Source organism: Anguilla rostrata, chromosome 4, assembly GCF_018555375.3.
Source record: "Anguilla rostrata isolate EN2019 chromosome 4, ASM1855537v3, whole genome shotgun sequence".
Taxonomy (NCBI): domain Eukaryota; kingdom Metazoa; phylum Chordata; class Actinopteri; order Anguilliformes; family Anguillidae; genus Anguilla; species Anguilla rostrata.
In genome coordinates, this window is record NC_057936.1 from 20,937,773 (window position 1) to 20,951,802 (window position 14,030).

Below are 14,030 nucleotides of genomic sequence, written 5' to 3' on the forward strand. Positions count from 1 at the left end.
TAACGTTTTTGGTGAGGTTATGTCAAATGTAGATTTCATATGGCCAGTTTGAAAAGTCCTGTAATGACTCAGGTGTGGTTATGTTTTCTTCCTGTCCTTACTCTCATCTTTGACCTCCGTGACCTGGCCTTTGTTGCAGGTGTTTGATCAGTGGTTTAGTGGGTCTGCCTCTGGTTTTGACTCTGAATTTGACCCCGGAGAGGTATTGCGCTGGTTTGGTCAGGCCACTGAACCAGTAGGCTATGAAAGGCAGCATTTTCTCTCAAAACCTCCAAGCTCCCATGTTTCTTAATCTCCCCACCCCACACACTGCAAGTATTCTGCACAATTGACATGGCATGGCCTTATTCAATAAACATCCGTTGGTGTGTATGCGTGCATGTCTGAGTCAGTGTGTGTGTGTGTGGGTGGGTGAGCTGCAACCAGATAACCAATGTTTTGGACTTGAGGTTTCTGCCAAAGATTGGTCAGTGCAGCCATGCCCTTACAGCAGTCAGCTCCATGGCACTGTGCTAATGCTTAGCGGTCATTTATCTCAACAAGATTTCTCACGCCCATCTGCATGTGTTGATGCGCTCGGTCAGTGATGCTGCGGTTCTGGACCCGTATTGGCCGAGCCTGTGACGTGTCATAGACCCGGATTCTTTAAACAAAGAATCCCGCTGCGGGGGACGACCCGAGGGGCGCTCGTCAGCCAATCCGCTCCAGGGCGCGTTTGTACCGTGAGCACACGAGGCTCCGTGGCGAGGGTTAAAACCGCGAGCGAGGAGAGAGGAGCCGTGCAGAGCGTGCGTTCTCCCGACGCCACTTGAAAGCGGCCCGTGTTTATAAACAGCCGCCATTCTCTCTCTCCACGATAAACACCACGCTCGCCCCCCGCCTCTCCCTGTGTGGTCTGCTACACGCGTGTTCCCGCCCCCCTCCAAGCGTACACAGCTCTGACATCTCGTCTGCTCAAAGCCTGGGTCAGGCTTCTACTGTTCAAACAGGGCTTTGGGAATTTCCGTCCTAATATTTGATCGTGTAAATTTCCCTCCAATTAACTTTTAAAGGTTGATTTGTTGGCCGTGGGCCCAGAGAACCTATTGAAGGGTTTGATTATTGTTCTAAGGATAACAGGGTGACCCTGTATCAAATTAGCAAGCTTCCCACAGATGAGGCCCTGGGCCTTTTGACTGCACAGAAAGCAACGGAATCTTACCTGTGAACGCTTCCTTGGATTTCTCTTGATTTGACGTTGGATTTATTTTTCCAGTTTGTAACTGTTGATATTCAGTAGGAACATAATTGCAGTGTTTTGCAGAGCTTTATTTGCACATTGGCTTTAGTTTTTAGAAGGTGCTGGTGATACAGATACCTGTAAAAAAAAAAAAGAAAGCATTTACCCATTGAATGCTGTTTGTCGTGATGACTGACAGCAAGATTCACCAATGAAAGCTAGGATCATGTGGGCTTTCTCTTTGACCATCCTTCTTTTTGAGTATGGAGCATGGAGAATTTGGTTGCAGAATTTTAAATAGGGCATGTGTTTAAACTGTTGGGAAAAGCAGGACTCCACTCATGGAGCTAAGCTCAGACAACTATATGTGCTTCCCCAGGAACATGGTTTATCTGCATTGTTGGTGAAAATCTGCCTTTTCAGTCATGATTATTGTAACCTTTTACTAACCACATCTACTCAACCTTAACATAAGTACACTTACTTCACATAGCATACATGTATATTCATTGAAAATGTAAATACCATGTGAAATGCAGTTTTTCAGAAGGCCTCATAATCTTCCATCCTGAACTGTTCACTGCCTGCCGAAGCAGTTAGCATCATTTTGATGTTACAAAGTATGTCAGGCTTTCCCTGTTCATAAATTTGTTGAATCGCAGTGAAACTGTAACTGCTGACTGGTGGGACTGCAGAGTCCTCATGACATTTATAACGCCTGTTTTAGGGACCCCCTGGAGTTGATGGAAAAGCGGGAACAGCAGGTGCGAAAGGGGAGAAGGTAAGCTGGATGGAAGCCACCACAAGAGTTGGGGGAAGTTGACAAATTTAAGCACTATGGTCAAAGTATTGTTTCTCTGCTGTTCTGCTCAGCAAAACTCGCCTAACGCTGGTATGGACAAAAGCGTGTTAGTTACATCATGTGTTTTGAAAGGTATTCGGTGACAGGTGGTTGTGATTATTAAATTTAGGTGATGTTAAACAGTTCTTGTCTTCCTGGTATGTCTTTGGGTGTGTCTGTACTGTATGTAATATGTGTTGCTTTATCTCGCAGGGTGATCCGGGCTTGACTGGACCACCTGGACTGAAGGTAATTATGTTTTGAAAGAATGTTCAATTTCAATTTAATACAAAACATTTTGCAAGTTTTGATGGTGAGAAAAGGGATATGGAATTAGTAGTGCAGTGGAGTGACACACTGATCTTGCTTTTTCGTTCAATACTTATATTTCTTTCCTTTGGCCAAGATTTTAATCTGAAAGCCCGTACCTCAATTCACACACACACGTGCACGGTGCACACACACAGGTACGCACACGCAGACACACACTCCTCACAGAAGGTTCTGTGTCTCCTCTCAGGGTGAGGTGGGAGAGCCAGGGCTCCCAGGCCCTATTGGACCTGAAGGGGCCAGGGGCCCCGTTGGCCAACATGGGCCCCCGGGGCCGCCAGGACCACCAGGGCCCCCAGGACCGGGCTCTGCCCTGGACATGGAGGTGAGCTTTGAAACGTCCAATGAAGTGAGCCCCCAATCACATGCTGCCCTTCCGTCCCAGAAGCCTTTGCTCTTTGCTCATGATCTCACTGTTGTTGTTAATCGGTTGCGTGCAGGACCTGGAAGGTTCTGGAGGACTGGGTGGGTTCGGGATGCCTGGACCCGAAGGCCCACAGGTGAGCGAGTGGGCGAGTGAGTGAGAGAGCATGGGAGAGGAGCTTGAGCCCATAACAGACCGACATCTTCCTGCAACATGAAAAAAGAGCTTGATTAAAGGACTGTGTTTACATTTCCCAAGCGTATCTGATCTGGCAAAATTCTGAAAGTGTTTCAAAGTGGACTCCTGGGAGGGTGTTAAAAGTGAGCAGACCAGGAACAATCAAGCCTCAAGAGCAGAGCTTTCGTTGAAGTATCCAAACATAGGTGCAGCTGAAATGTTTCCTTGGGTTTTATCATCTTGCAAAACCACCCAAAGTGCGTCTTAAAAGCTACACACAGAAAAATTAGCCTTGATCATTTCCATTTTAAAAGCATGGCCTTGTCAGCGATATCCATCGCCCCCCCCCCCCACCCCGAGCCAGAGAGAGGCCGCTGAGTTGCGCTCGTCCATGTAGGGCAGCTCTGGTGAGAGGTTGCGATGCTGTTGAACTTCATTACCTTATTTTATTTCTTTTTCTTCTTTCTCAGGGACCTCAAGGCCTTCCTGGCCCCCCAGGGCCCAAGGTAGGGAGACCTTGCTTAGACCATTGTGTCATACCGTTTCTTCCCCGAAACAGGCAGTGAAGTTTTTTATGGTTTTTTTTTTTTTTTGCAGGGGGCCGACGGTAAGCCCGGTGTGGGAGAGAAGGTGGGTCCGTCACGCAACTGTTTCTCATTCATCTCGCAGAGAGAGGAAATGTACCATTTAGAACAATGTGCTTTCCATTACCACTAATTTTCATTGAATTCCACTAAAACCATCTGTGCAAAACAAACACGCAGGTCAACCAGACGCGGGCTTTAACCCCTTCTGCGTTCTCCTTAAGGCTGAGAGGCCTGTCATTAATGAGAACGGAAAGGCTGCAGTGAGTTTGGCTTGTTTGTGCGTGCGATGCAGGTGTGAAGCTCTGGAAGTCTTGCATTGATCAAACACTTCAAACCTTCTCCAGAACACCTCCCTGACTTCCCCTCTCTAGATACTGCACATTATCAATCGTGTTTGAAAAACCTTGTTTAGGCGTAACACGTGTATCGGTCTGTCTGGTCGCAAGATTGTGACCAAATGTCCAATGCGGTCTTCGCCTTCAGATCTGGTTTTTTGATTAATGTAAAGTACAGCTTTCTTGAAGCAATAAAGCTTGCATATTACTCTTGCCCTCCCGTGTAATTGATCTTACTTGCAAACACATGAGACTACATTTCAGTCCCCAAGCAAGGTTCTTTGTCCCCTATTGTTCTTTTGACTGTTCTTCTCTGTCCTTTCAGGGTGAGCGTGGTAATCCAGGAAGAGATGGCAACCCAGGTATAGCAGGAGTACCTGGATTAAGGGTTAGTACACCACACAGCATCTGCTGCTTTCAAACTAGTACCTTTATGCTAATGCTAATAATCTGTAGCTTGGCATTAGACCTGGCTTATGATGCCATACGATTCACCCAGGTTATATACTTTGAGATATGTCTGTACTGTAAATATGCATTCTGAATGATTGCTATTGAGTTACACACATTTGATACTGAATTTAGTAGTTTATTGGCAGTATCTATGAAGTGCTTTACATATTGATGCTAAGCAAAGGTCCAACTCTAGGTGGCACCAAACTAAAGCTACTGTCTGCTGTTGAGCAGAACAGAATGAAGCTCACGTATAAGCGCGATACCTCGACCTTGTTTTCTCTGAGGTCTCTGCCGGATATGTCCTGTCTCCTATGAACTGACCCGAGATCAGGTTGCCCAAACTTAATCAAAAACCATTTCGCTTTATTAAAAAAGTGCAGGCTGACCCGAAGGTCAGTGGGAGAGAGCAGAGTCGGTCCATCCGGTGTTTGTGGGTTTTCACCGTCGCGGTTGTTTGTTTTCTGCAGGGAGGAACGGGAGACAAGGGCAGTCCGGGAGCAAAGGTACGACGCGCCGTCATCGCCATCAGGTCCGTCCGCCGCGCCGCCCGGCCCCCGTGTTCCCGGACCTCAGCGGAATGTTCTCTGTGTTACAGGGGGAGCGCGGCGTCGACGGGTCCAGTGTCACAGGTCCTCCTGGACCACCCGGACCCCCGGGGCCAATGACCAGCTTCCAAGATGTGAGCCGTCCTTTCCTAATGCAGACATTTCTCCAGTAATCTTCCATTATCAGGCATGACTGCACTGCAATATGGCAGCAATAATGAGAGAATGTTGCAACAAAGGAGTGTCCAGTTAGCTTGGCTCTTCACACCTGAGTACTACTGCAGACCTGACAGGGCTATAATTGAACAGATAAACTACTGGATTGGGTCATTGACCCTTATCTGTACAGAGTAAAATGTTCAGTGTTAAATCAACGCTTACAGAGCACATACTGTATGGTTCCTATTGTACTCGTATTGTACCCTATGAGAGTTGAATTGACAACTGGACATTTTACTGTATATGGAAATGCAATGATTTTTTGTTTTTGAAGCGGTGTATATTGGGTTTGTTCAACACTCCTTACCGCCGCACCACACTTAAGTTTGGTGCGTATGCACCTGTAGACCGGCCGCAGGGTCAGATTGAGCGCGTGGACTGGGTGTGGAAAGTTCCGGTGGCTCTGATGTGATGGGCTCCTGTGTCTCCCTCAGCTCCTGCTCAACGACACCGACGGAGCCTTTAACCTCACGGAGATGCAGGGACCGCCGGGGCCCATGGTGAGTGCTTGTGTTGCAGCTGAACTCCAGCTTCAGACGCCACCAATGAGAGACCAGCTTTACTCCCAGCACGCATGTGACATGAATAAAACTCGCCCTGATGCTCCACAGACAAGCACGTCGCACGTACTTTTCTCACTCTTTTGCATATGTAATGTTTTTTGAGTGATTGTCTTATCACGTTGCATGAATGCCTAATTATTGACTGCTTTGATCGATGCCTAAAATGTCAGTGAGGATAGGTCTTTCCATATTGGAGAGTACGGCCAGTTGTCAAGTATTCTTGGCAACTCATTTTCATACTGTACCTGTTTGTCAGAAAATGATACAAAACACCTCATATCATCCCAGCTGTGGTGCTGTGGGAAGACCTTGCAGGCTGCAGCTGGCCCTGCTTTAATAGCATTAGCAGTTAACAGTGTTAACATCTGCATGTTGTACTTGCTTGTGTGTGTTTTGCATGTTGCAGGGACCTGAAGGCTTGCCAGGTCGAGCAGGATTTCCTGTAAGCTAACTTCCAATGTTCCTTAAGAAACGTGACTGCATATTTTATTGTGTGTGTGTGTGTGTGTGTGTGTTAGTGTTTTAGTGTCTGTGATTGTGTGTGTGTGTGCGTATGTGTGTATGTGTGTGTATGCCTATGAGTGTGTGCGAACGTTCATGTGTGTTGGTGTTTTAGTGTGTGTGAGTGCCTGTGTATGTGTGTGTGTGTGTGTGTGTGTGTGTGTGCCTATGAGTGTGCTTGTACGTGCACGTGTGTTGGTGTTTTAATGTGTGTGAGTGTATGCATTTCTGTGTGACTTATGGGGTCCTCTGTGTCGGGGCCTCTGCTTTGTATCCATTCCAGAAATGACTGTTGCATCATGGTTATTTGGCTTGGAAGCAGCACTTCCCTTGCGTTTCATCTCTATTACAGGCAATAAAGAGCTACATAAAGAAAACTCTGTGCAGATGTGCATGTTTAAACTTAATGTGTATATTAGGGTTTTTGTCTGAAGAAAGCATCTCTTTCAAAGGTGTTTGGTTGGACATTCCCTGCTTTTAGTTTGTGCTCAGTAAAGTCCACTTCTAGGGTTTAATTAGCAAACATTTTTTGATTTCTATTGATTTCTTCCAAAGAATTTAAACATCAATTTAAAGTTGGACATGATTATGTTAGATGACAATGGGACGGCAGTGTATTTCAGTGTTTAGTTTTTGTATATCTTGTACTAATAAGACAGTTGTTAGAAATGTGAAATAAATGGAAATATATGGAGATTAAATTTACGGGAAGAAAATGCTTGACATTTATTTAATAGTGTTAGACGCCATCTTCTGTGAAGTTTCTCATTCGAGTGTTAAAAACACACACATTTTAACTGTGGGTTGCATGCAGTCCCTCACTCAAGAAAGCCTGCAACAATTGTAGTAATTACTAGAGACAAAAAGCAATCTATTATATTGGCACACTGAGGTCAGTCACTGGAAAGGGAAATGTGTATTTGCAGTTTGTGCATTATCTGGCAGTGTTATTTAATAGGTTTAATCCCATTAACTTCCAAAATCAGTGTTTTGTGACATTCAGAGTGAGAAGGTTTGCCGGTAAATTGAGGCAGAAACCCGATAAGTCCGCAGTGCACTATAGTAGTATTCTGGACCTGAGAGTGCAACAAAATAAATAAATTACTGTTGCTTGGAAACTGTCTCGAAAAAGAGCAAATTGGCAGAATGTGACGTGACAAACATGACATGCTTTCTTTCAGCTGTAGCTTTAGATCTTAGATGTCATGCTTGTCTTTAATTGCTGAAAGGCTTAGTGGTAAACCATCCTGGAAGCGAACAAATTGCTTGTTTTCACTGTCTCCTTGTCATGTGAGCTTGACTGATAATTGCCTTAGAGTCAGACGGTGGATCTTAAGTCATTCTCATTGTGTTACTTGTTGAGACAGTTTGTGTCAAAAGAGGTTTGACTGGACCAAACCTGCCAGTTTTCATATCCTCTGATCAAAGCTCGTCTGGCCGCAGTACACAAGTATTACAACCACAAGAAAATACCTTCTCAAATTATCGGCCGTGTTTGTGGTTTCTTTCTTTGAATATCTCGAACAAAGGACGGAAGGAAATTGGATTCGCTTTCTTTTCAGCCAAACAGGGGAGAGGTTGCCTCGGTGCTCTCAGTTAAAAAGCATCGCGTCTCCGTCATTTGTCTTTTATATCGGTAATAATTGTAGATTTTGCTTCCTCCCTGCTGTCGAAAAGACAAATTGGTAGGTAGCCGATGTCTGGCGTGGATAAGAGAGATGTGAACGCGTAATGGTTTCTAGAGTTTCTTCTCTGCACAGTTCTGTGTACAAACAATGGCCCTTGTTCATAGTATACAACCCTTAGCTTTATATTTGTGTACCGTCTTTTACTGCTATAAGGAGGATATCTTTGTTGCTGGTGCGACATGCTCGTGGAGTTTTGGTTCTTGCAAATGACCGGGTGTTAACTGCACGGGGCGAAAAGATCCACGTGCGTGTGCGGACAGCACAGCACCTGGTGGTGCTGCCTCTTTGTTGCAGCACTGCCAGGCTGGTACTGATTTCCCTCCTCGTTTCTCCTCCGTTTCCAGGGACCGAGGGGCCCGAAGGGGGACATGGGGCTTCCAGGGATCCAGGGCTCTGCGGGGCTTAAGGTAAGGAACACGGGCTGGAGGTGGAGGTGTGGACCGTGTCCTGTATGGGGTATGGTGGATCTGAAAGAGCAAGCACAAGACACACCTGCTTCTACGTTCACTGTTCTGCAACAGTGGTTCACCATGAATGGGTGACTCGTGGAGCAGGGGTGTCCAGTCACACCCCGGAAAGGACCTGCATGGGTGGGTGCAGGTTTTTGTTTTGGCATAGCATTACAACACCTGAGTAAACTCTTATCAGAACTTAACGTGGTTTTCAATCAAGACTTTGATAACTAGAATCAGGTGTCTTAGTGCTGGGCTACAACAAAAACCTGCACACACACTGGCCCTTTTTGGATAAGACTGTACACCTTTTCTTTAGAGTGATCAAATCCATTAAGAAATATTATAGTAGTTTCTACTATAAAAACACTTAAGAAGTATGTTGTCTAGCATATGCAATCCAAAGTACTTAAGGTTTGTAGACCAGTAAATGTATTCAAATGAAAATATTAGGACCGTAATTAAAAGACAGCTTGAAGCCAGTTGTTGAATCTGACCTGGTCCAACTAATGCATGCCAGCCTGCATCTTCTTAGGAAATATACAGTACATCCAGTCCAGACACTGAACAGCTTGAGAGAGATCAGTATCTAAAGCTGTGTTTGGTCATAGAGGACTTTAGGTGGTGCACATGCATGTGTTGTGCATTACCTAAGTGTGTGTGCACGTGTGTGTGTGTGTGTGTGTGTGTGCAGGGCGAAAAGGGCGAACCTGGGGTCACCATCAGCGCCGACGGGTCTTTGATGACTGGACTCAGAGGGCCGCAGGGGCCCAAGGGAATCAAGGTCAGTGCTGTTCTACTTCCTAGTTCAAAGGTCACATGGTTGGACTAATCTATTTCCAAAATGATCTACTCACCAAGTTCTCATGTGTTATATAGGGTGAACGTGGTTTCCCTGGCCCAGTTGGACTCATGGTAAGATTCCTCTAAATTTGCTTCCCTGTAGTCTATACTGTAAACACAGTAAACCCTTTTCTATTTTTGTGTGTAATGTATCCAATGAAACACTTTCCATCTTCAGCTTATAGCACTGTGGCCATGGATGCAGTGCCCTAAGTGTTTGTAAGATAATTTAAGGAAAAATGTAATGAAACGTGTCTGCTGTCAGACCAGGATCAAGTGAATCCACATTTTAAATGTTTAAATTTAAAACGGATTTTCCCTGGCACACCTTCTGTTGGACACATTGATGCGTAGTAAGAGTTCTGCTCAAAGTTGGGTGGATTGTTTGCAGGGCCCCATTGGACCCCAGGGACCAAAAGGAGAATTTGGGTTCCCTGGACGCCCGGTACGTAATGTTTACCTATCTATCTCTTTCACACAGTTTACGATTCAAGGATTAAATATTATATTGTGTGGACACAAGAAGGCTAACAGAACCACAGAATCATTCACTCTGCACCAGTGGCTGCTAAGGCTGGGATTCTTATGGAACAGTGCATAATTGGTCATGATGTCACCCAGGGAGGAAGGGTTATGGTCCACAGAGTCAAATTAGGGACTCCCCTACTCAGTGCAGCTCTGCAGTACTGTAGCTTTCGTAGCTCAGCTTGTCTCTGGCAGAGTGAGGAGAATGCTTAGCATTTTGAGCATACGATTGAGAGAAAAACATTTAGTCCTGAAGAATTGGTTAAGATTGTTTGTAAATGTACTGATTAGTGAATGGACTTGACAGCAGAAGTGCTCACACCCACACAGACGACAATGGTACTGCTGCTGATGACTTTGAATTGCTATAAAATGAGTAAATCTGCGGGCCACACACAGAAATGATTTTTTGTATGTATGTTAAAGTAATAATCTCGAAGATTTTCATTAAAATAAATGTCTGTTAAGTCACTATCTATCGCTGAATTAGGTAACACAATGGTGATTGTGCCTATTATTAAATTAATTTATATTATTATTGTTATTAATATAATAATTTATGATTAAAGAACTGGGTGTCTGTGGCGACATTCCCGGGAAAAACTCACAAGCGGCGCATAGTTAGTGACGCATTTTCCATCACCCATCAGTGGTTGGTCCGCCAGAGAGGGTAGGCCGAGCTAATGCAACAGGCTCGCTCTTGAACTCACTTGTGTGTGAGCGGCGTACTGTTTTTTCCCGGTGTCTGCTAGCGTTACAGAGAAAGGCAGGGGGGGTTATGGAACCCTAATAAGTTTTTGTGTAACATGAGAGGTCATATTATTTGTTGATGTAGTTTTCGTATTAAATTTGATGACAATGTAACGTTACTAAATTACATAGCTATTTGCACAGCTAACGCTAGCTACCGGACCATGTCAAGAAAGGCAACATTAGTTTAGACAACGTTGATCACAGTATCCATCTCTCATATCGCGTAACGTTGCGTTAGCTAGCTAGCTAATGTAATTAACACAATCTAATGTCAGCTAACAATTAGAAAAAACGCAAGCTAACGCTACCGACCGGTACCGACCTCGCAAACCGTCTATCAAATGCAATGCTACCTTATTGCAACGTTGCAATGTAGCTAACTAAAGGCCAGTTCAGATCAGTGATTCGCAACGAGACTGGATGCAACCTGCAAAATTCCAAGACGTCTGATTTGTAAACGTTCTAAAACTGCACTTAGCGATTTGACAAGGTGGGTGTTTTGAGACAAACGGCTTCAGACGCTCTGCAACTAACCAGTTCACACCGCTGCAATTTTCTCTGCAACATTCTAAAACCGTTTCGTCTCTTTGCGAATCATTGATCTGAACTGGCCTTAGCGTTATCGTTATGTACACCATCAAGTTCATCAATATATTGATCTGAATAAAGCCGGGGTATAGGTAGAGTAGAGCGGGTCTGATTTCTGTGTAAAGATGTCAAGCCGGAGAAAACTAAATAAAAGAATATGGCAGTATTGATTCGCGTTGTTATTTAATTACGCTTCCTCATATGTTCCTTCAGCCTTGATGCCCTTTTTTGATGAAATCTCCTTTGTTTTTGTTTTATTCTTCTTGTTCTGATTGCTAATTTAACACCCAGCTCAGCTTTATTCTCGAACAGTTTAGCTAGCAAAACCAGAAACAAGGCAACAATATCACACAACAGTCATTCACGAAAAAGACTGTTTATTGTGCACGAGATACATAATTTCACGAACCACAGCGAATCCCGCGAATCTCTGCAGTGTAAAGATGTTCATACCGGGTGAAAGGTGGATAAAGAACGTTTGTGGAAATTGATCATCTCTAATTCTACCCCAGGTCTGCTACAGCATTTTAACCCGGCTCGGCAGTGTAAATACAGCTTAAGTTAGCCTAATGTTAGACAATGAATGAGTATGTACATAACGTTACTTGTATAACAATCATTTTTTTATTCAGTAAATAATAAATGTAATAGTTGGCGTGGCCCAGGTGCCAACTGACTGACGTCACACTGGTTGGATCCGGTTGGATCTATGGGAAGTGAGGTCCATAAACACACCTGCAATTACCGCTTCTCGCCATTGGTACCGCCAAAGAGAACGAAACGGAAATCTTCGAGGTTGTAACTTTAACAGTTTAAAAGTGAAAAAATATCCAAGGTTTCAGCTCTCGCCTTCTTCAGGCGTATAATATGTCATCTTTCTTTTCTGTGGTTAATTAAGCTGTGATCAGTCGTTATAGTAGGAGGCACTCCAAAGATCAATCAGCACTACCGTAGATAATTACAACTTTTTTTACTCTTTGACATTTCGACAACGATGGGACTTCCACACGCACCAGCGTTGCGCAAAAAACACCATTAGCTTCGCGTGCTATCACGCTGACATCCTCGATCTCTCAGTAATGTTTTTCGGCCGTGTCATTTTCTCTGTTCCAGGGCCGTCCCGGAATGCTGGGGAAGAAAGGAGAAAAGGGAGATTCTGTCAGTCAGCCGGTGAGCCTCGTCTGTTCCGGAAACAAGGCTGTTAACAAACAGTCAGGAAACGCTCTCATTTGATGTCGACTGGCACGGTCCCACAGGTTTCTTAATCACCGTTGCCGGCCAAACTTCTCGCAGCGCAGCTGTTTTTTTGAGTTCACTGCTAAAGCCCCCTTAACGGCGTACTCATACCACAGCTGTGGCCAAAACCCAAGAAATGTTTTTTTACATTTCAAAATTGGATAATAAATCTGGCTCAGTTCACTAAATGGATTGGAAGTACAAATGCCTGCTTTATGTCAGCAAGGCAGCGAAAATTAGCACATTAAAATCATATGAACATAATACACCACCCAGCGGAAGCTGTAACATGCAGACAGATCACATCATTCAGTGTATATTCAACATCCTTTGCAAACACCACACATTTTGTTTTAATACATTTTCAAATTGCATGGATCATAAAGATCCCTATACCAATAATCTAAGTAAAAATGAATTATTTGATGATGATGAAATGAGAAGTTTACCTTTAATCAATGTGTACTATATGTGAACAAAGTATTTGTGTGGAAACGGCCTTTTTGGTAACATATGTGTATCAATGGTGTCAGAATCCAGTGATGCCTAGTTCACCATTATGCTTGGGACCCACTGCTTTTCAGTGCCTTTCCTTTGGGGAAATAACGCTCTCGTGATGAGCCCTCTTGGGCTGTACGTTCACCTGGCTGAAGATGTGGGGTGTGAGCAGCCTCTCTGTTTGTGTTCACAGGGCCCCCCCGGCCCCCCCGGCCCTCCTGGTCGCCCAGGACCACTCAACTGCCCCAAAGGAGTAAGTGAAAGATCCTCCTCCTTCTCAGTCACCTTCTCTTAGCCGTCACTGTTGAATGATAGAGGACACTTTTCTCTTCTGTGCACTGAACTGCTCTCCTCTAAATTTTAAAGACAGTTTTCCCGGTCCCTCCCAGACCACACTGCAAAACGCCAGTAAGTGTAAGAGAGTCCTCGGCCAGCCGAGCGGGGGTTTTTATTGGGGGAGGGGGGGCAGCCTGGTCTGTCAGAGTCCGCCTGCTCTGTGGACACCTGACAGCTATCCCTGCCTCAGTCTGCCCTCTCCCTGCTGTGCTCTCCCCTCTGTCCCGACTGTCCCCTAAACTCTGCCCCCTACTCTGGTCCACAGCACCACAGCATAAAGCATGACATGTTGTTTGCAAACGTGTTTTAATTTGACCTCGTCAAAACAGCAAGTGAGTGTGCTACAGTCACCCCACATCCCTGCCCTACAGTGGATATGCATACGTTGCAAAGAGAGTATATTTGAGGAATAATAATCGACTCCTCTCCATTCATATATAGCAGCTGGTGTAGTGGCTCAAATGAGTGTAATGCTGGCTGTGCATAGCAGATCAGCAGACAGTATAGCCTGCTTTGTGCTGGTGTGCAGAAAATAAAGGGGAAAATGTGCTTGCTGCATCCCTGGGTGTTAACCTGAACCGGGCATGGTTGCAGTACGGTCTCTCCGCATGCTGCATGGTGTGTGTCTCCAGTCGTGTGGCCCTCTTTCGGTGTGTGTCATGGAGTAAAGACTAACAACCAAAGCGCAAGGTGACCCTCAAAATCAAATGTAGATATGCCTCTCTCTCTCACTCTCTCACTCACTCTCTATATCTCTCTCACTCTCTGTAGCACCTTAAGGCGCTCCAATGTTGAAATCCCTCGTCGATCAGCCATATTTAAAATGGCAGGGTGGATAATATCTTAAATACAATTAGGCTTTAATGATTTTTCAGAGGGTCACCTTGTGTTGTATTGATATTTGTATACTTGTTGGGATGCGTTTGACTTTAACTTGGTGGCACTTTTATGCACTGTTGTCTTTGTGGGTTGTC

General features: G+C 44.8%; 1 protein-coding gene across 7 annotated transcripts in view; it reads left to right on the top strand.

Moving 5' to 3' along the window:
• Positions 1-14,030, top strand: part of col15a1b (collagen, type XV, alpha 1b) — a 75,634-nt gene that overhangs the window by 51,860 nt on the left and 9,744 nt on the right. For 5 of the 7 annotated variants that reach the window (XM_064331288.1, XM_064331289.1, XM_064331286.1 and 2 more), the window contains 18 exons: positions 1,947-2,000; positions 2,274-2,309; positions 2,581-2,715; positions 2,831-2,890; positions 3,402-3,437; positions 3,529-3,561; positions 4,179-4,241; positions 4,777-4,812; positions 4,905-4,988; positions 5,508-5,573; positions 6,043-6,078; positions 8,170-8,232; positions 8,972-9,061; positions 9,157-9,192; positions 9,512-9,565; positions 12,100-12,156; positions 12,914-12,973; positions 13,087-13,128. In XM_064331288.1, coding sequence (XP_064187358.1) covers positions 1,947-2,000; positions 2,274-2,309; positions 2,581-2,715; positions 2,831-2,890; positions 3,402-3,437; positions 3,529-3,561; positions 4,179-4,241; positions 4,777-4,812; positions 4,905-4,988; positions 5,508-5,573; positions 6,043-6,078; positions 8,170-8,232; positions 8,972-9,061; positions 9,157-9,192; positions 9,512-9,565; positions 12,100-12,156; positions 12,914-12,973; positions 13,087-13,128 — 1,041 coding nt within the window. The remainder of the gene's footprint in view (positions 1-1,946; positions 2,001-2,273; positions 2,310-2,580; positions 2,716-2,830; positions 2,891-3,401; positions 3,438-3,528; positions 3,562-4,178; positions 4,242-4,776; positions 4,813-4,904; positions 4,989-5,507; positions 5,574-6,042; positions 6,079-8,169; positions 8,233-8,971; positions 9,062-9,156; positions 9,193-9,511; positions 9,566-12,099; positions 12,157-12,913; positions 12,974-13,086; positions 13,129-14,030) is intronic. The other 2 variants (XM_064331291.1, XM_064331290.1) reach the window with 2 other exon arrangements.